Here is a 22,721-nt window from a genome sequence, read left to right as displayed (position 1 = left end):
AGCTGGTGATGAAGGGGAATCCAGGGTTATTGAAATTTTGATCATTCAGCGTCATCGTTTGTTGTGAGCACATGGGCTGTTTTGTATTGGTATTAGGGGACAGTATTATTGAAGTATCCCTCTTAGAAGTCTGGATGAGGATTGTGTGTGTGTGTGTGTGTGTGTGTGGGGGGGGGGGGGGGGTGTAACTGTCAATCACTTGCAGTTTTCAGTTATTCAGCCATACGTGTGTCTTGTTTCTGCAATTGATTGACAGTTAACACTACAGATGTTGCTGATTCATTCATTTAAGCTGGGGCGCAAACATAGTAATTTTATTAATAAAGCACAGTATGCATGTGCTGCATACTTTAAATTTAAGTGACTTCCAATGTGCTATTTCCCCATAATGCAACCTTGTTACAAGGAAGTAGTACAGGGGATCTCGGTACTAGCTTTAGGAATCACACTGGGGGTTCATGAAGAGTTTGACGCAATTTACATTTGCAACATGCAAGTATTATACATATCTATGTAAATATGTGTGGGTTATAAAAATATGTAATATATGTATATTATATATACACTTTTGAGATACATGGGTTTCTGCATGCCCCATTTTTCTAAATATATTGCTATATTTATAGTCTTTATTCCATATTTGTATCCTGAACACTTGGCTCTCTGATTAGTGAGGCGTGCACCTTGTAGTTATTTGAAAAACCATATATTTATAATTAATTCAGCAATACAACATTTTCCTTTTTTTTTTTTGCGTTTAAATATGTCTACATTTGTTTGGTGTTTTAGGGACTTTTTAACCATTTTATACAAAAGCCAATGGGACATTAATTTAAAAGATACAATCTTCAGGGCTTTTCACAAGTTAATAAGCACATGGAAAGCACATTAAAAATAGAAATGGCACTGTTCCCACCATTGCATTCTCAAACATATAAAAAAACAATCATAATGTTATGAGCTGCGGCGAGTCGTGGCTCGTCTCCCCTGCGTGTGTCCCGGTTGTCATAGGAACAGCCGGGATGTCACTTCCGGTTCCTAGGTCACCATGCCGGACCTGACCCTTTGCCTGGACCTTACCTCGCTGCCTGCTTGTGCCATTTGACCTAGGCCTGTCTCTGACTTCATTTATCTCCTGCCGTCATCCCCTTGCCCACACTACGGTTATATCTATAAGCTTGTACTACGCAAAGTGTAAGACCTGGGGGCATGTGAGTACCTCTGAGCGCAACAAGCTCTATGGGAAAGGTGGCTGCTATAGGTGAAGACCTCTACCACCTGTTCTACAAGCTTATGACAATTGCCGTTAGCTGTGACCTTATAACCAACCAATGAAGAATCTGGAAGAACTCACTTCCATGGATGAAGGTGGGACAAATCTTTCTCTGGCTCAGGTGCTGGCTTGTCAGATACAAATCTTATCCCAGATGGTTCACAGTGTGTTGCACCTCCTATCTGCACAAGAAAAAGCCGCCAGAACTTCAACCTCACAGGTCACTACGGCACCTACTGTTGAGCCCAAGTTGAATTTACCAAACCGATTTTCTGGGGACAGAAGCCTGATCCGCAACTTTAAAGAAAGCTGCAAACTTTATTTTCGCCTAAAGCCTCGCTCATCCGTATTCCGAGCAACAGAGAGTGGGAATAGTAATTTCCCTCCTTTAGGGTGACTCTCAGCCCTGGGCTTTCAGCTTGCCTTCTGATAGTCCCTCATTAAGATCAGTGGATACTTTCTTCAATGCCTTAGGTTTCCTGTATGACGATCCGGATTGGGTGGCTTCTGCTGAGTCTCACCTCAGGTCACTAAATTCTGCCGAGTTCCAGCGGTGGTCCTCTGACAGTGAGTGGAACGACCCTGCATTACTCAGTTTCGTTTAGGCTTGTCAGACCAAATGAAGGACTCTGGTGCAATACCCTTCACCTACCTCTCTGGAGGGACTTATGCAACTCGCTATAAAGGTTGATAGACACATCAAAGAAAGAGCTGAGAAGGAATCGCCTACCTCAAGTACACTCCTTTCTGTGTCTCCTCCTACTATGGAAGCTGCGGAGCCCGTGCAGCTAGGGACTTATCGCCTCTCTCCGGAGGAAAGAACTAGGAGACAGATGTAGCTGAGGTCTTTGTTTATACTGTGGAACCAAAGGTCACCTTCTTTGTTCCTGTCCCAAAAAATCGTGAAAAGAACAGGCCTAGAGAATGTGGAAGAGGTTCATCTAGCTCTGCACTTTATTTCTTCTAAAAATGCCTTATTAGTTCCCGCTCATATTGGCTTTTGGATCACACTCCACCGCCATCTCAGGCTTTTTAGATAGCGGTGCCGCAGGGAATTTTTTAGATATCGGCTTTGCCAAGTCTCTTGGGATCCCTCTCATGAAAATCAATACAGCAATCACTGTTTGTGGTCTGGATGGAGGCCCTTTACCCGGGGGCAGGATTTCCTACAAGACTCCACCATTACAGATAACGGTGGGATCTCATCATTCCGAAACCCTGTTTCTCTATCTCATTAATTGCCCTTCTGTTCCACTGATTCTGGGTCATCCCTGGCTCCATCTCCATAACCCAGTTGATGATTGGAGCTTAGGAGAGATTGTCCGCTGGAGTTCTCATTGTTCTCAAAATTGTCTGACATTGTCTCTTTGGTTTCTGCAGCCCCTACCTGAACAACTTCCTCTCCCTTATCGTGAGTTTCAGGATCTGTTTTCCAAGAAGGCGGCTGACACTTTGCCTCCACACCGTGACTTTGATTGCGCTATTGATCTAATTCCAGGATCTAAATTGCTTAAAATACGGTTATACTCCCTCTCTGGTCCTGAGACTAAGGCAATGCAAACCCTGGACACATTTGTCAATGAATTTTATTGCGGATCTGCCATATTCTTCAGAAACAACACCATTTGGGTAGTAGTGGATCGTTTCAGTAAGATGTCTCATTATAATTCGTTGACCAAGGTGGCCTAGGAGGAAACAGGAAGTAGGGAGGACATAGGCGTCCATACTGCGCATGCGCCGGCACCCGATAACCGGAAGTTTGGCCTTGCGCTGTTACTTCCATTCAGACAGTATATGGGGACAGTCGCAGCTTAGAGAGCTGCGTGACACATACTATATAAAGCCCTCATATATCACCTATAGCTGCCTATATATATATATATATATATATATATATATATATATATATATATATATATATATATATATATATATATGAGAGTCTGTCTACCCACGACAATAATAAACTGCATGGCTGTGCAGTATATATATATATATATATATATATATATATATATATATATATATATATGTATATAGCAAACCTGCCTGCATCTGTATACATAAGAGTGCATCACCTCCAGCATATATATACAAGTGTGTACTGTATATCTGTATTGCCTGATCGCTGCAACTGTTGTTACTGCTGAATACTGCTGTATTACAAGCAACTGTGAGTAACTGCATTCATCTGTTGTTATCATCTTTAAATAAACAGCAACCTGTTTAAGTTACAAAAGCGTTGTGGCTTAACATCCACATTAACCCCGCTGAACACCTTTAGTAACATCAGAAGGTATAACCAACAATTAATTCATATCGACTGTTCTGAATTCGTCAGCTAAACTGTTAGCAACAAATAGGTCAATGTCGTAGTGTGAAACAGATGTTGTTTTATATGTTATAATAAATTTACACTTTATGTGTTACGGCGCTCTTTCTCTCTCTTTTTGCTATTTGTAGTTATATGCAGGCTACAGAATCCTGTTACTAAGAGCAGCAGTTCGGATAGGAAATATTTAAGAAATATTTTTGTATTAGCGCCTGATTGTGTTTTTTGCCCTATTTATAATGCTCTATTGTGCTACCAGTACAATATATTGTATTTGCAAAAAGCACAATACATGGAAAACGCGTTAAAATGCATCTGAAGTGCAGGTTAGTTGTCATGTGTTTTTATTGATTTTTCCAGAGTGATCCTGTAGATAAGCCCTCGGGGGAATGATACAATTTGTACCTGTTTGTCTGTAATTCCGCAATAATATTTGTTATTTAGTAAAAACGAAAAATTGTACTCATCAAATGTTACTATAGTGCTGGGAAATAAGGGCATAATATTCATATTTTATTAATCAGAAATAATGAAAAATTAAATGTGCGGACTAGTCCCCAGAGCCTGAAAATTCAAGATTAAAATGTATGCAAGTTAAATTAGTCCATATAACTGCCCACTGTTCATGTTGGATGTGAGTTTTACTTACCCTCTGCTGGCAAAAGATGGCTCTCTCTAATCTCTCATAAATGGATCCTCAGGCATTGAATACATAGCATGTATTACCATATGCTGATCCCTTATGCTCAGATTCAATTTAAATTCAGTTCACATAAATCCCGTTATAAATTGGAGAAAATTTTGCATGCATTCATGTGTTCATAACCTAATGGAACATCACAGCAGTGGAAATTGTACATCACATTATCAAGTGCAGACTTTTGATACTCTTGTAAGGATCTATGCTAAATTTTCTGTGTTGGCAGAAATTGGTCTGACCAGGAGGCCTGTGCACTTGTGCATTTTTCAGCTATTTAACGCACATTGATAAGCACATTCTTACCCTAAGTGCTCATTTTATTTAACAGGTTTTTTATTGGACTCATAATGCAACGTGTAGTATTTGTTACATATAAAGCTTATTTCGGTTCAATAAACCCTCTCTTTTTTGACACTGTATCTGTGAACGGTCTTAAACTAATATACTTTTTAACTTGGAGTTTTAGCATTGTTATAAAAAGAGAGTCTATGGGTGCACTACCCTGTTCTGTCATTTGTCATCCATTTCTCTGACAAATTTTACATAGATGGTCTCCATTGATTCAAATGTAGTCCGAAACGCTTATAACGTGTTATTATAATCCTTTACTTAACATACATTAAGAGAGATACATTTTACCATACAATGACAGAATGGGAGTATTCAGTGGATGCACTATGTGCTTTTTATATAATGCCTGTTGCCTGCCTTACTGCATGTTTTTATATTTCAAACCAGTGTTCTAAATAAAACATATCGTACTGTTACAGTTTATGGTATTTATGATCATGGTCTGAGCACCTTATTGTTTTCCAATCTTCATCTTGCAATTGTCCTAGATGTCGGTGGAAATAGAGCAACCAGGTCATTGGAATATCCGCAACAGCAGGAGATGAATGTGCTGCTTTTGCAGGGACTGACATGTAAAGTAGTGTGATTATGTTAGTGAGGACAGTGAGTCAGTATCCTGGTGTGAGGAGGGAAATGGCAGAGATGGTGGAAGAGCAGGGTTCTTGGACAGCACAGTTAGTCGCTTCAGGCTCCTATCAAACTGGTTTAGGGAAACTGTGATGTCATGCACCTCTATATGAAATGATGTTCATTATTTATAACTACATGTAAAGTTATTTATAAAGTAGTTGGATACTAGATATCTTTCTTACAATGTTGCCCAAATATTACCCTAAGAGGGCTACATTTCTTTTCTAATTATGAGTCTTGGAGCATCCAGGAAACCTGGGTTCCACTATCAAAGGTTTAGATGGACGTTATTTTGAAAACCCTGCTCTATTTAGAGTGTTCCCCTCTGACACAACGCTGCTCTAAGTCTATTACCGTTAATACGGTACTGTTAGCACAGATTCCTGAGCTGCAAGCAAAAAGCATTGAAATTACTGCATTGACGGTAATTATGCGCACTATTGCCATAATATCGGCAATAGTGTACAGGCCGCGCTGCTTTTGACAGTAACACGGCCAATTAAATTCCACCCTTAGAGTGAAAGCAAATTTGTATTCTATTTTGTGTAGCAATCATCTATCTAGTAATCTGTAGTAAAGCAAAGATTCTAGTAAAACTCATAGGCGAGTTTAAGCAGTGAAATAGATCAACATGATCCCTCCCCCCGGCTTACCTGCACTGGGGCCCACACCCGCCTGTGTACTAATGGTTGATACTATTTGAGTGATGGTTATTCTTTTATGTTGTATTTAAAGAAATGCAACATGTATGAGTTAGTAGTAACTAGTCCAGACTACAGACTAAGAAATAATAAGTATTTTTGGAGACCCACATGCCAGAATTGTCTTTTTTTTTTCCTAAATGTGCCAACAGTTACATTTTGAAATTGAAATATTATTAATGCTGTTATCCGTAACTTACATTCTGCAACAGTGTACACTTAGGTAGACATAATGTACATATAATGCTGTATGAGTTACAATCTAGAAAAGTATACTGTTTGCACCACTGTGTATATATTTAGACTGTGTATAAATATAACACAGTATTGCAGTATAAAACATTTGCAATCTGAATACACATTCAGTTTTCTCCTGAAAAAGTCCCATTTAAGAAGTAAATTGGGGCTATGTTGTTATATCTTTGGGGACGTGACCAGGTCTGGTGGATTGGAACAGTTATGGTCCTGAAGTAACAGCTCCATCAATGTGGACGTGTAGTAGCAGCTCTAATAAACCAGGAAAGTGACATAAACTTGCTTTTGACTTTAGTGATAGATGTGAGGAAATAATTATGGCATATATGGGTTTCAGACATGAATTACATCAACCTGGTTTGTAAACCAGCTCTGATACTATCTTAACAGAAGTGTACCATTGGTGTGTATTCATATAAATTGCTGCTGAATCATTTTCCAATTTTTTAAATTCCATTTTTATTTCCTTAACAAATGTTCCTATATCATACAATAATACAAATTGTTCTTAATGTTGCATATAATTTTGAGTCCAATATGCAGTGATTCATTTAAGTGCTATGGAATTTGCTGCCGCTATATAAATAAATGACGATTATGATGAAGATTCATTAAGTTCATAAAACGTTTTGTCAGGCCTGGTAAGACACTCCGCTCAGGAACCGCACAGAACTGACTTCAGTCAAATGTTCTTACTTTTTTCATTTTATTTAGTTTTTCTTTTGTTTTTTTGTTTTTTTTTGGCTGCCCATGTTGAAATTTAATATGCAGATTTATTAATTAGCGTATGACAAACTGTAATTGGGGTCCTCTATGTAATATAGTACAAAATATTTGTACAGATTTGTTGTCTGTGTTGAAGTTACAACTTTATACATTGATTGAAAAGAGATCATGAGTGACCACTGCTTTACTTTCAGGTTCAAGTGAAAATATGGCTTCTTTAGACCTAATGAGACGACGTAGTTGTGAACTGGTGAACACACCATTGCCTTGTGTTAACAAGGCCATTCATCACATTGAGAAGCTGGAAGTAAAGATTGAAGAGTGGTTTCTGCAGGTCGGTAAAGATACAAATTAGACTAATTCTATCTAATGTTTCTTTGAGTTCATACTTACGTAGGTAAGCTTAGCTGCATTACCTTTACTCAATCCTATTTTGAGCCCTGTTGGGAAAAGTTGTATATAGTTCCTGTCCCTTGTTTTAGACTGGTCCTTAGTGGAGGCCACAGAGCGCTAAACTCAGTAGTGGACAATGATTATTGGAAATTGGAGCCTTAGTTTAAAAAAGTGTCTAAGAAGAAGACCAATGCCACTGAAGAGGTACTACTGAGGGATCCTCAGTATATATCTGGGGCCCCTGCAAGAGTGAAGACTATGGTGAAAATATGGGGTGAACGCTGACAGCGCCTCAGATAATACATATGGAGGGTAGTCCACAAGGATACCGTATGTACTAAATGAAATTGTGTGTATTAAGAAGATAAGAAAATTAATAAGACCAAACTTTGGCTAAGTATTAACAAGCTCATTTTCAACATAAGCTTCTTTTATTATTTTTTGGAAAAACTCTTTGTGATGCTCTTGTTTTTTCTTAAAGTATGCCTTAAGTGAAAATATTTCTCTTAAGTGTCGTAGTGCCAAGCATGTGGCAAAGCCTGTTCTGATAACATTTGAATAACGATAGAAGCATTTAAAAATTATTTTGTATAATTTTTTTATAAAAAATAGTTTTATTAATGTGAGGTAAAAAATAACAACATTATTTATAAGTTATTATAATAAGTTGTATATTATATTTGTTTTGTGTGTGTGTTTTTTAAATACCTTTTGTTAAATAAAAAAATTTATTCTGGATATATTCATAAGTGCAGGCAACATGTAAGTTTTGAAGCTGCATTACCACCTAATTACCACAAAATTGTACTTACTTTCCCTTCCCAGAGGCGCGTGGGAAGCTCCAGGCAGCCCGTTATCATGGGGCTCCGTGGTTCGTCTCGTGGTTGTGTGGCACTGTGGAATGGTGGCACTGTGGAATGGTGACGAATCAGAATCCGATAACTCTGCAACAAATGTTTGTGAAATGACTTAGTAGAAGAGCTTAACGGAGAAGGGCATACAAGTGTACAGTAGCTAAAATGTTATATATAAAATATATAATATCACAGTGGTCTCTGGGTCATTTAGTTAATTGACTTACCCACCTTCATTGAACATGTCCCTCCACCCCATTACTGGGAAGCTAGATTGCTCTCCACGTCACTTACTTTGCTACAATGACACTGTAGCTCACTGCTGGTATGGCAAGATGTCCATACCTCTACCAGTATAATTCTATTGAACAGATTCAGCTTTCCAGCACTGTGTGACTACCACAATCCAAAATCCCTGGTTCAGGGGGAGAATTGCATGTATTTAATATATAAAGAGACTATGTTAAATTAAAGAGGGGTTGTCAAAAAGTGGGCAACCCCTTTAAAACATTGCGGCAGATGCACTCTAACTATTTCAATATATAACAAGTTCTTGAATTATTTATTTTCAGCATGAAGGTATTGCAGAGAGAAGATGTATTAAATGGTAAGAATCATCATCATGATTTCCAATTCCAAATACCCTAATAACTTTCAGTGTGGTAGTTCACATAGTCATACAGTGAACTCTTAATTAATCAACAGTTAGAGATATGAGTCAGGAACAGTCTGTCTTTGCAGGTCATGAGGATATCTTTACTGAGAAGTTCCGCACAGTACATAGTGGTAGTACAGATAAGGTAGACATAGTTCACATAAGCAAACAGAATGTTTACAAACATCTACATAGCACAAGTAGAAGTGAAATGTGCAGGTAACAAATACAAGTTCTAACACAAGAAGGGTAACTTAAATCAAGTCATATTGCAAAGGGCAATTACCAGGATGGCAAGGGTAGCCAAAGGTGACAAGGAAGGGCTAGAAAGCAAGTGGGGAAGAGGTGGGAGAGAGGAAACTATAGCGCCTATAGTCTAAAATTGTATCCTTAATGATGATAATAATGATGATAATAATAATAATAATTAATTGTGCAATCAAGGGTGCACACAGTTCTTTGGTGGGTGATGGAGACCAAGGGGTATAATGATGTGCCAGACTATTCACAAATTAGATTTTGTTGTGCTGGACAAGACATTTTACAACTATATTCATGATGAATATTTGAAACCATTGCTGTTTGGTGGGACCACACAAGGGTTTTTAACCATGCAAATGGAGCTAAAACTTACACTTGCTGCTAAGTGGTGGAAATCAATCAATTTCAACAAATACCATTCTGTGTCTGAAACCCAATGATACAAAATGTCCATTAATATCCACATGTAAACCAGTGTAGTGGTGATATCACATTTTCAAGATGTGTGCAAAAGTGATATTACCCTGGACATTTACTGATTGACTGTGGACTTGATCAAATGAGGCATGTGTAAGCATAAACCAATAAAATATGCATAATTATGCAAATATTGATGCTCTATGTCACACATATCTTGCTCTTTGAAAATGGTCCCAACTGACTTCAATGGACCAAACCCTTCTCTGCAGTTAATAATCTGCTCTTAAATTGGACATGTAGCTTTTTATAAACCTATACATGTAGCATGTAAAAAAAACAATTAAAATACCAACAACAAAAATAGATACCGGACAATCCTTAATACTGAACAACATGTTCTGTTTCAGCTATACACCAATAAGGCTAAGTTTTCATTGTGGAAGCATTGATATATAGTCTTAGAACTATGGCAGACATCATTGAGCATCTTCATTGGGCATCATATGTAAATGTATAAAATGTCAAAGCTTTGTTGAGCAACTGTATCCAGGAAGACAAAGTAAGATTTTTGGGTGATCTCAAATGTAATAATAAAGTCTGCCTGCATAGAATATTAGGAAGTTATGAAAAAGACTCTCTTTCTGACTTGGCCACTATTCCCACCACGCAAACCTCTAGGGCTGGAGATGTCTCTCTTAGGGATATTTATACTTGCTGCTTGTTGCCCAATTGCTTTTTGCCAGCACTAAAAGAGATGTTAACTTTGGACCCCATGCATAGCAGATCAGCTATTGCTTTTACTGCAGATGGAAAAACAATAGCTAATTTTGCATGAATGGGGCAAGTAAGGTTCCAGTGTGGCTATCCTTATAAAGTTGGTAAAAATTAAATTGAAAGGGCCAAAATTCACTGAGTTAAATTTATGTCTGTGGCTAACATCATTGTTTTAAGCGCAGATATGTCTATTTCTCTACCTGGTGCAGGCATAAGTTCATGCTCCTGTGCTGCTTTTGGTAAAAATGCATATGGTGGAACATTGAGCAATTGTGGCTTCTACCACTTTTACCACTTTTAGACAACCCCTTTGCTTAATTTAAACATTTACATTAATAATTGAAGATTTCCACCCAACTAGGACACAGGTTATTTGTTAACAGATTTTGTATGTAGAGGATATGTGGAATGATACAGAGCCATTTTTGAAACATTAAATTGTCGTTTGTAGGAATTCAAGTGAGAACATTCAAGATGCAGTCAGAGATGTCACATCAGAATCACCAGTGCTGCATATTAGGGGTGCTGGTCTCATTGATAAAGGTAAAATATTGATGATTTTAGTAATTTATAGGAGATCAAACAGCACTTATTTTAAAAACAAAAATGTTTTCTTGATCTATGCATAAGAGGTATTCTATTTTCGATGATCCAGCCACTGGCACCACTTTTCATTCTGTCTTAAGCTGGGTACACATCTATGCAAATCACAAGATTCACAACCATTATTGCAAGAGTGTGTACGCTCCCACGATCATGTTTCATTGCACCAAAACAGATTGTATCTGCTGATTTGGTTTTCTAAACTTAAAGATCACTATCAATGATGGAATGATGTTGGGCAAGTGTGAAAGTGTGAATGTACTCATGACCAGCAGCGTAGTCAGATCTCTGTAGTGTGTACAGTTACAATATTTTCAGCAGATGGTTATTAGAGATGAAGATCACAGATCTGCAGGTAAATTGTGTAGGTATTTATGCAGGAATTGCTTTACTCAAGCAATATAGTGGCAGCTTCCACTCATGTTAATCGTTTCAAAACCACATGCTCTTGCCCTGAACAATTTTGTTTACTATCTTACACTGATAGACGGAAGTGTTTTGGAGCTCTTTCTTTGGGATTCTGCAAACGTATTATACACATTCCAAAGCTGTTATATTTGCATTTGGCATTGCCACTGGATTTGATTGTCATTGGCCGAAGCACCAAGCAAACGGTTAAAATGCCTGTTGTCCTAAAAATCATTGGTAAATGCGTTCTCACTACGGACACTCTTGAACCACAGCGTGTTTTATCATACGTTATAGACTATAAGTTTACCAGGATAACACAAATCATAGTAGACAATACCCTTCACTCAACACCTCTTAGGTAAATGTTTATTTCCAGCACCTTTTTACTTTGCTTCACTTATATGGATGTGTGTACCTCTTTCCCCTTCTGTTTATATCTTCTTACCCATCTCATGTCTCTTTGATCTTGAACAGAATAATGTTTCAGTCATACATGCCTATACTCCCGGAATGTCCGGGAGACTCACAAATATTGCAGAGCTCTCCCTGATCCTGTCCACTTCCTTAAAAGTTAGCAGGTATGGTTTTAATTACATGTTATATTATATTGTAATTGAAGTTTACTGATAGTTAAACATAAGTAAAAGATATACAATAATGAGCACTTGTATATAGTGAAAGCAGCCATTTTGTGGGCTTATGTACCGGGGACAGGTTTACCATAGGAATCTCTAGAGGTATGATCTCTATGATGTCAGGATCCTACTATACACTGGGCCTCAATTTATGAGGTATGGTCTCTATGATGTCAGGATCCTACTATACGCTGGGCCTCAGTTTATGAAGTATGGTCTCTATGATGTCAGGATCCTACTATACGCTGGGCCTCAGTTTATGAAGTATGGTCTTTATGATGTCAGGATCCTACTATACGATGGGCCTCAGTTTATGAAGTATGGTCTCTATGATGTCAGGATCCTACTATATACTGGGCCTCAATTTATGAGGTATGATCTCTATGATGTCAGGATCCTACTATATACTGGACCTCAATTTACGAGGTGTGATCTCTATGATGTCAGGATCCTACTATACACTGGGCCTCAATTTACGCAAAAAACACAGACATAAAACTTGATGATGACAGGCGTGTTACTGTAACCTGCTGTGTGGGTTCCCCCTACCATAATATCTACTGGCTCCAGCAAGCCATAGTATGCCATTATACACACGACTGCCAGACACTACAAGCGTCAGCAATTCCTGGCATCCAGGGCCCACTGGAAAAAGTAGTGCACTTGTAAACAAATTACAGGACAATGAACACATGCACGTTATTTAAAAAACCTTTATTAACACTCATTGAGCAACCATACCACCTTCCCCTCTGATGAGGGGACTTCCCTTGTCTCCTTTCCCCCCATATTTCCTCCTTGTTAATGTTTGACTCCCTTTTTATGTTCTGTACCCCATATTCTTGCAAAGTATCTCAATAAAAATTTATTGATGAAAGAAATAAAAATAAAAAACCTTTATTAAAAATAAACTATTTCATGCGCATTCTCAGTACAGAAATGCGTATTTTACACAAAAATTATGCACTTCATCAAGCTCTACTTCAGGCCTAGTGAATGTAGCTTACAGCAACAGCGTCAACACTTGTTCTCTGTAAGTGTGTGAGTTGTATAATGCAGAAATATTTTGTTATAAGGATTACGAGGGACCTTATAAAAGGGGAGACTATGCCTGTAAAACACTAGTATGGCCACTAGAAGGTGTTTGGCTTATTGTGACCAGATATTGGAAGGAAATATTGATAGATTGATATAATTTAGGTAGTCTTAGGGCTAGATTTACTATCAGGCGTGTTTGTAAACCCGCCGAATTTCGGCGGGTTTGGCGGCGGTTTAGCCATCGCCGGATTTACTAAGGCTAAACCCGCCGTCCAAACGACCAGAAAAGATGTTTTCAAACCCGCCTCTGTATACATCGCCATGACGGTTTCAACAATGTTCAACATACAAACAGCCGGATTTACTATTAGGGGGTTTATAAAGCCGCCGGAAAACCGCCATTCAATAGACCAAAATGAAAGCGCTGCTTGTGAGCGGCGAGATTGCTCAAACAGTGTGCTGTTTCTGATATTTGGGCAATCAGAACAGAAGGAAAAGGGCCATTTCATGTACAAATTTTTTTACTTTGGGATTGTATATGTTAAAAGGCCAGTGTCTTGTAATTGCAGTGTTGTTTTGGTTTCTTTTTCTCTTGTGTCTTCACACCATGCAATTTATTTACTGATTTAGTAGAGGGGTGTTATAGCGTACCTTTGTACTTTGGTAAACTAGATTCAGGTTACTAGAATAATCGGGTTGTGTGGCTATGTATGCACCTGAAAAGGGGTCTGAAATTATCCTGGCTGGCTGTTTGATACATAATCTAGCAATACATCAACTTACCCCACCGATTATTGCAGTAGACAGTGAAGAAGAAGGGGTCCGTGTCACATCTGGTGATGTGCAGAGCACAGAGGGCGGAAGGGAGATCAGAGACCGTCTAATTGCAAACTACTTTACTTGTAAGTACATAGTATGAAAAACATTTTTTGCTCAAAAATGTGTTTTATGTGAGTGCAATTTTAGTATTTTATTGTAAATTTTTTGTACATTGGAACCTTTAAAAACAGGATAGTGTGTACTCCTCATGTGGTAAATATGAACATCCCTGGAATGTGACAGTCAGAGGTCAATGTTTACGTGAAATTAGTGCATAGTTGTTAAAAAATCAGTATACTCTTGTTTAATGTGCAGAAAAGAAAGACTGACACAATAGAAATTTAACTGCATTTATTGCAGAACACAATAAATAAAAACGTATAATCGTTATAGAAACTTGACAAAACATTAATAAATAACAAACATTGTGCTAGCGATGCCTTTTTGCAGGCATATCGCTATGCTTGGTGCCACTCTCTCCCCTCCCTCGCCCACCCCTGGTGCGAGCACCTCTCCTTGGAGGAGTACTCTGTAGAGATGTGGTAGGCGTACTAGCGGCACTGGTGGAGGCCGATGAAAAAGGGGCCGGCAAGCGGGCAATCAGTTCCTGCTGGAGTTGGCCTACCAGCCGGATAACGTTGGCATTCCCCTCGCGAATGGAGGAATGCATGGCGTCCACAGACCCAGACATTTGGGCCAGCTGCACATTTGTCTGCTCCAAAGCGCTTGCCAGCCGGTTTATTGCAGCAGGGATTTGGCTCGTGGAGCGGTGTATTCGCCTCAACTGGGCCGCAATTTGTGACATGTGCCCAGTTTGCCTGTCCATGAATAATGTCTGTTGCTGCTGGAATGCGCCAATAGACAGCGCCATTTCTCTGGCTGGGTCCATAGGTGCAGGTGCAGGTTGCTGGTGTGATGGTTCAGCAGGGCCAGGTGAAACTTCCTGGAGGCCAGACACAGGGGCATCCACTGTTACCAGGGTGATGGTTGTTAGATCCTCTGGCTCAGGGGACATTTCCAGGGACTCCGCCTGAGGTGGCTGGTATGAAGAGGGCCCTGTGTATGAAAAATGACGGTAAGTATATAGTATATAATATGTTTGTATATTGCATTCTGAACACTGGATAGGAAAGAATAATCTTTATCAACTACAGATTCTTTCACAATGTTTGCATTCCTGATTTCTAGTCCTATGCTACCTGCTTACGGATGCACTTATTATCCTTTTAATACCCATTATCATTAGGACTGTGTAGTACATGCTGGGTTATTTTGGCTAAAGTGCATGCTATCAAAAGTGGAGATGTTGCCTATAGCAACCAATCAGATTTTAGCTGTCATTTTGTTGAATGCAATAAATAAAGTAAAGGTATATTCTGATGGGTTTCTATAGGCAACATATCAGTTGAGTAAAATGTAGCCCTAACTTCTCATTGCAAACAATAAAAAGAAAAAAAAAAAAACAACATTGACAGCAACATTTGCACAGAAAATCAAGTAACTCCATTATTTCTCTCCTAAACAGAAATCACGCACCTGCTTGCTCGTCTGTGCCCGAATCTCTCGCTGAAGGTGGAGGTGTAGGTCTGGCACTGGGACTGAACTGCGGTCCTGGCGATTCTGGATGTATTAGAAAAAGCATACAATGTATTTCCAGAAAAAAAAAAATTTCCAAATATACTGTTTATTGCACAAATGTGTTTGCAATTTTTTTTTTTTTTCTATGAGAAAAAAAAAACTTTACAAACTATTAGAGGCAAATATACACTTTGAAAAACAAAACAAAAAATTAAAAAAAAAACGTTTGCAAAGAGAAAAGCAGTTTTAAAAAGAGAAAAGCAGTTTTAAAAAGAGAAAAGCAGTTAAAATACTGTTAGGGTAAAAAAAACAAATAACTCACCAACTACTTGGCCAAAAGAGGGCGAGTCGGTGTCCTGGACATTTATGCCCTCTACAATTTCTGCTGGCATTAGCTGGCGCAGCTCCTCCTCGTACGTGGTGTACTCCATACGAAGTGGGGGGCCACCACCCGTGCGCCTTGTCGACCTCCTTTCCTGGGCCATCTTCTCTTTAAGCCTCCTCTTAATATCAGAGAAGCGCTTGCGGCAGTGTGCCACTGTCCGCTTCAGTGGGCCCACCGCGTTCACGGCATCACAGACTCTCCCCCACAGTTGGTGACGCCGCCTTAGAGGAGTCCGGGCTGCCAGGTTCCCTAGGATGACCTCGTAGCAGGGAATGATGTTGTGCACCAACACACAATTCTCATCATGTGAGAAGCGCACATTCCTCCCTGTCTTGGTCTTCCTGCCCTGTCCTGTCTCCTCAACCTCTCCCTCTCCCTCCTCTGACCCCTCAACCTCCATCTCCCTCTCCTCAGCCTGTTCTCCCTTCCTATCTCTGGACATTTTTACCCAGAAGACAGAAAAACACAAAACACTGAAGGACTTACAAACACAAAGAACAAACTACACTACCTACAGACACACTCTCCACACAGTCACACACAAGTAACACAGACAAAGGACAAATACAAAAAATACAAGACAGAAAATAAATGAGAAAATAAATGTACAAAACAGGAAAAAAACCACAGGACTACTCACACTTCAAACAGATATCGCTCCACCAATCCACCAAACTCCAACTCTCACCAACTCTCAGCAAACCACTATCCTCCAAACTCCTCTCAAAAAATTCCTCAAACCCCTATCAAAGAAAAAGTGTCAGGCCAGTGGTTTATATAGGCCTTGTGATGTCAAATCTCCTGATTTTTAAAATAGCCAATAGTAACAGGCCAGGAGACAGGTGTAATTTTCAAAAAAACCGCCTTTACACAAAAGCGCCGTCATTTAAAGCAAAAGCGCCATGTTCTATTCAAAGCCGCCGGCGGCTTTGAGCATTACATCCCGCCGTTACATCGCCGGCGGCTTCGAATTGAAGCTGAAATGCGCCCATTAGTAAATCCGGCTGTTTGCAATGCAAACACGCCGGAAAACCGCCGCGATGCATGGCGGTTTGAAGCCGCCATGCATCACGCCTGATAGTAAATCTAGCCCTTAGTTTCTAGAGCATTTGTAGAGCAGTAATGTCAATATTTGTATTTATTTGGCTCTCAGCTTGTAACATATTGCTTGAGATAAATCTTTCCTCATAGAAGGCATTTTTTTCTAATAGAAATAGTTAAAGAGAAAATAACGACAGTCATATCTGATAAACAACTACTTGTGAGATGGATGTAAGATCCAAATCCACTGCAGATGATTTAATAAAACATAAACAATCCCTGTATGTCACCTAACACTCTGTTTACAGTATAAACACAAATTATGATACACAGTTGATTGCATCACAACTAAAGATATAATCCTTTTATAAGCTTTGTTTTATGGCTTGTTTATAATCATTTAATGGAGTGATGATTTATTTATTTTGAAACAGTTGAGACAGAAAAATCTTGAATTTAATGAATTCTTGAAAATCACAAATCTGTTCTATTCTAAAAAATCAAATACTTGCCAATCATGATTATAAATCAATGATGTAATCGGTAAATTGTTAACACTGTCATGTCATCAGTGGGAAATTATGACAATTTGGGACCCTGGGCTGTACTTATGCTATGGGCCTGCACCCAACACATGAGTCTTGACCCCACATCAAAGAGTAATCATGCGCCGCACCATATATACCATATTCCACGCAGTACCGGATAGAGATAGATGGAGCCCCCTAGGCACAAGCTTTCAAATGCCCATTGTGCTATGAAAGAAAAGATATCACAGATAATATCAGCGAGAATCGGTGGGTTAAGAAAGGGAGGAGCAAAGACTGGTAGGTGAGGGGGTGACAGGGATGGGGGGGGGATTAAGAGAATTGGTAAAAGGGACTCGTAGTCCTATATAATCATATTGCTAAGTCGATGATACTGGATGGAGGTTGTGGAAGAACCAGTTTCTGCATTAGCTGGTTAGACTCATGCTTGTTGGCCACTATGAAGTATGTACAATATATTAATCATTAGTCATGCTCTTCAAGAAGTTCTGCAGCAGGTGAAACCTTTCAGTGAAAGCAGAACCCTCCTATTCAGATCAATGGAAGGGTCCTAAACCAGTGACCATTACCCTCTCCTCTCCTATGGTGTCTATGAAATCTGTGCTTATCACTGGCTAGACCAGGCCAGCTAACAAGCGATTCTGGTGGGAGGGTATAGATAAGGTCTGTTTTACGTTATCTCCTGGGGACGAGAGAATTATCATCCTGGCTGAATCAGATCACATAATCACCCTGCTTGTATTCTACATACTTCTCCCTGTGCCTAAAATAATCCAGGCGGCACATTTCTCTTTCTGTCTGCTGCAGCCATCCCTAGTGATGCTCCAGCAGATGAAGTAATGCAGTGTAATTACCAATGCATTGCAGCCAGATCCCAGTTGCTGTATTAATTATATTTTCACATATTTTCCACAGCCAGGGCTGCTGAGGGGTAATTCTGCCAAAATACATCAGCTTTCTGAGCCCCTTTTTAGGCTACACGCACAACCTGGGGGGTGTGTGACTATGCAGACAATGGAAAAAAGCTGCAAGCATTCTGGTATTAGACCTCACAGCCACCTATACCCCTACCACACCAGGTTGTGGCTCCTCCACTAGACAGGCAGACACAGCCCACGGTACCTGCACTACCCCCCTATCCCCCACCCCAGGCGTGAAGACTGGGCCAAAAGCAAGAAATGCACACCTTGAAATGTGCAAGTAGGACACTTGCTCTCTTAAAGAAAGATGGTGGGCCTGTAATTTTTGTGGTTTGTAAATAATTGTACATTATTCTGTTGTAGGTTATTGCGGTTTAGATTTTTCCATTAAACATGGGTTTATTTCAGGGCTTGCTGAAAAGATAAGTATACTATTCGAATTTCTGTTAAAATATATGACAGCAGACAAAACAGAATAATCTAAAAATGGCAGGCAAGAAGACAGTTGCATTATGAATTTCAGGCTTTTAGGAGAGCTTGTGAAATCTCTCAGTGGGGAAATGTGAAACTACAGTGAAAATTGCAGAGACTGCAAAGATGAAGTTTTAACTTCAAGTATGCACTTAAAGAACTAAGACTCGCATTCAGCTGCTGGAAAATCTGCACAATTAGTTGTTAAAAGATGTTTTGCACAGTTTAGTTTGTTTTTAGATACTGCCATTTGGCATGATCCAGCATTGTTTCAGAGTTTCAACAGTACGTTTTGCCTCTTAGATAGTAATAGGTTTTTGTGTTACAACAGTATAGATTGGGTGTTCTTTCAAGTAGGGTCCACATCTATTTTTTTCTTTGGTCTTTTGTAATGTATACATTTTGAAACATAGCAGATTCACTTTGCATTGTAGAAAATATTTTTTCATGGTGATTATTTGTAGTTTTATAATATGTACCTTCTATAGAGAAACACAGCACTTTTTTGTATCTTTTCAACATGAATCTGTCATTTTTCTAGGGAGTCCTTATATAACTTGGTCTTTCTTTGGCAAAATGTGGGGAATATTTTATGACTGCAGATTCTCTTGGCTGAAACACGTTTGTGTATCAGCACTCCAGCTTGTTCCTGAGGAGAGGATTACCTGATCTTTGCATGAGAGGTATGGGGGGATTGTGCTGTGAACAATCATGCTTAGAAGAAGGGCTTTCTAAAGCCTTTCTGCTCTCCGTAAATCATTAATAGCAACTTATAGTAAAAAGGTAAAGACAAAGGAAACCCATCAATGTATTCTTACAGTAAACCAGATGGATTTATGTAAAAGTTAAAAAAGTTCATTGACTTATTTAGGCATCCAAATTTGTGGAACCCCACAGGATTCTGTTACCTGTATTACACGTCCCTTTTGGCCAATTTCATCTCCTTGACCAAAATGTGGATTAATTGTGAGGTCTTGTGGTTGGGCAGGATAGTGGCTATAAAAATTATGCTTCCCCCCAAAATTTTGTTCCTTTTTAGGTCCATTCCCTACTTCATCCCCTGCCATTTCCTCAGTAAATTTTATGGTGTATCCCTGCACTTTATATGGAGAGGTAAACACCGTAGAGTGGTGAAAGACAAACTGGACATGTTTAAGTAGAGAGGTGGTCTTGCCTCTCCCAAGTTAGAATTTTACCAACTTGCCTGCTTATTGGACTAAATTAAGGAATGGCTGGTTCCTGACACAATCAACTGTGGGTTGATATAGAGAAACATGCTTCCCACCTTTTCCCAATAGAGGATTTACTATGGGTGGACGCCAAAAATAGACCCTGTGCAGCCATTTCTTTAACTAGCACCCTCGACTCCCTTAAGGACTGTGATGAACCTATCCATATGACGTCCGATTTTACTCTCTCATCCTCTAACTTATCGCTCGTTGACTTGGCTAAACTCAAGGCATAGTTATATTGCACCAACTACTTGAGGGTGGCACCCTGCTTCTTTTCTCTCACCTGCAGCAGCAGCTCCTACTCCTGATTTCTATAAATATTTACAGATTCGATACTGGATGCAGTCACAGACTTGTTCTTTGCCTACCCTGCTGCTACCCCCTCCTTTCATAACCCTCCGCCTTCCCCCACTCCAACATGAGGGAAGTATCTCCACTTGGTATACCCTCTTTCTGTCCTCTATAGAAGGTAGCAAGCAACCCAACCAGGATCTATGGAAAGTGGATCTCCATCTGTCAATAACCGATGAGAACTGGGACCGTATCTTCCAAAATGTCTATAAGGTATCAAATGTATCAACCACTCTGAAATGTAGATTAAACTCATATATAGAATGTACTCGACTCCTGAGAAGCTACATTGATTCATGCCTTCGGTTTCTAACTTCTGTTGGAGGAATTGTGATTTGGTTGGGACTTTAGTGCACATTTTCTGGAGTTGCCCACATCTCCATCCTCTGTGGTCTGAAATAGTTGACCTAATTAACCTGGTGGTGAACACCTCTTTGTTCCCTTCCCTAGAGTTGGAGCCCTTGCATTTTTATACCCCACAGCTGCAAAACCGTAAGCGGTATTTTGTGGGGCACATCCTTGTTGTCACTAAAGCTGCAATCACCCAGTATTGGAAATCTACTGCACTTCCTCCTATTTCAGTAATTACTGCCAAATCCAGAAGAGCTACGTTATGGAGACTCTGAGGCTCCCATATTGATCCTCTGCCTCCCCTTCTCTTATTAAATGGCTCGACTGGAGCAATTACTATACTGAGCACCCCTCCAGCTTTCTCCAATTCTCTGTAAACAAAACAAACAAGAAACAAAAACAGTGTTTTGTTATGGACAAATCTTGTATAATTGTACTCCCTGTAGTACCGGCATAACTATGCTGAACACATTCCCTCCCCCTTTTTTTGTAACCCCTTCATTTTTTCTTTTCCTCTTTGCATGTTTGTAATGTGTTTTTGTTTTTCCCCTACATAACTATAAAACTCAATAAAAATCTTTATTGTAAAAAAAAAAAATCAAGGGCACATCATTTATTTGTGTGATTGCAGCGTTAGAGCTTTACATGACCTGACTGCAGTAAAAATATTGATAGCTAGAATAACACCATTAATCATAGCATTGTTAGAATACTGAATGTCATTGTATTTAGTATCTTCTGCTGCCATTCTTTCTGATATGAGCAATCTGAGATTTGAGCACATCATTGAAATAAGATAGTCATTTTGAATGCCTCTGGGTTACAGTAGTAACTTGTAAGCTCTATTATAAGAAAGACATTTGCTTTAAAAAAATTCTAATTTTCTGCACTGTTTTCAGCATGTGTCAGACATGTATTAGTATTAATTTTAAAACCCATTTGACTGTACATGACTAAGATTAGAAAAGTAATGTTCTGCTAACAAATACCAGAACATACATCATATCTGTTTGGAACATGAGCAGATGTAAGTTACATCTATATTTAAGCCTCATATCTTCTGGATACCTCTGAAATGTAAGGTTATTAAATGGAAATATATTCTGTTTATAATAAAGGGTTATGTTCACTTTATTATTGCTACTATTAAAAAAATAGTATATTATATTTAGATTAATAAATATTTGTTTTACTATATCAATTATTTAATCAGCAACAAATTTTGCAGTAGTGTACAATCAGGGCTGGAATAAGCCAATGTGGGCCCCTGGTCTAAGATACCCCCAGTAATTTGTAAAGCCACAGTGTATCACCTCCGATCCCCCCATACATAGGAACTTACCTGGTACTCTTCGCTGCATCCTTCAGGCTCTAGGCGGCACCTCTTCTTTCTTCTTGCCCTGCTGTCAGTGAGGGAAGGTGCGCAGCGCGCTGGTCAGTAAGGCAGTCTTGTGAGACTATGTCATAGTCTCATCAGACCTCTACGCTAAGCAGCACACTATGCAGAGCGCCTGCACTGACAGCAAGGCAGCTAACAGCATCAGAGCTGCTGTTAGCTGCGCCTGCCTAACTTGAATGAATGGAGCCCGATCACCGGCATTAAGTTAAAATCTTTGTTAGTCACCCCTCGGTTGCCTGAGGCCCCTAGGCTATAGCCCAGAAAGACCAATCTGTTACTCCGGCTCAGTGTACAATAGTATAAATTGCCCAGATCTCTGTCCAATTTGGCCACAGGTGGTGGCCAAATTGCACGACTTCCAACCATTCAGTGCTTGGACTGGGCAGCTAGATCACTTCCGGCTTACTTTGGAGCCTATTAGTGGGGTCAAAGACCCCTTTCCTCCCAAACTAGTTTAGAAGATATAGGAGTCTATTGTAGTGGCACGTAAGAAATCAAATTATTAAGCAAAGCTGATGTTGCAGACCAAAAGGAATAGGTCACATTTCCCTGTTTTTGTGGACTTTAGACCATACTTGCTATCTTTGAGATTTTTCCCTCCAGGGCAAGTGCAG

General features: G+C 39.4%; 1 protein-coding gene across 1 annotated transcript in view; it reads left to right on the top strand.

Moving 5' to 3' along the window:
* CCDC178 (coiled-coil domain containing 178) overlaps nucleotides 1-22,721 on the top strand; it is a 79,714-nt gene that overhangs the window by 2,549 nt on the left and 54,444 nt on the right. The window contains exons 2-4 of the mRNA XM_075214415.1: nucleotides 7,163-7,302; nucleotides 8,788-8,822; nucleotides 10,777-10,868. Coding sequence (XP_075070516.1) covers nucleotides 7,163-7,302; nucleotides 8,788-8,822; nucleotides 10,777-10,868 — 267 coding nt within the window. The remainder of the gene's footprint in view (nucleotides 1-7,162; nucleotides 7,303-8,787; nucleotides 8,823-10,776; nucleotides 10,869-22,721) is intronic.

The sequence above is a fragment of the Mixophyes fleayi genome, chromosome 5 (genome assembly GCF_038048845.1).
Source record: "Mixophyes fleayi isolate aMixFle1 chromosome 5, aMixFle1.hap1, whole genome shotgun sequence".
In the NCBI taxonomy this organism is placed as follows: Eukaryota; Metazoa; Chordata; class Amphibia; order Anura; family Limnodynastidae; genus Mixophyes; species Mixophyes fleayi.
Note: the sequence above shows the minus strand (reverse complement) of the source record. Positions and strands in the feature narration are given on the sequence as shown.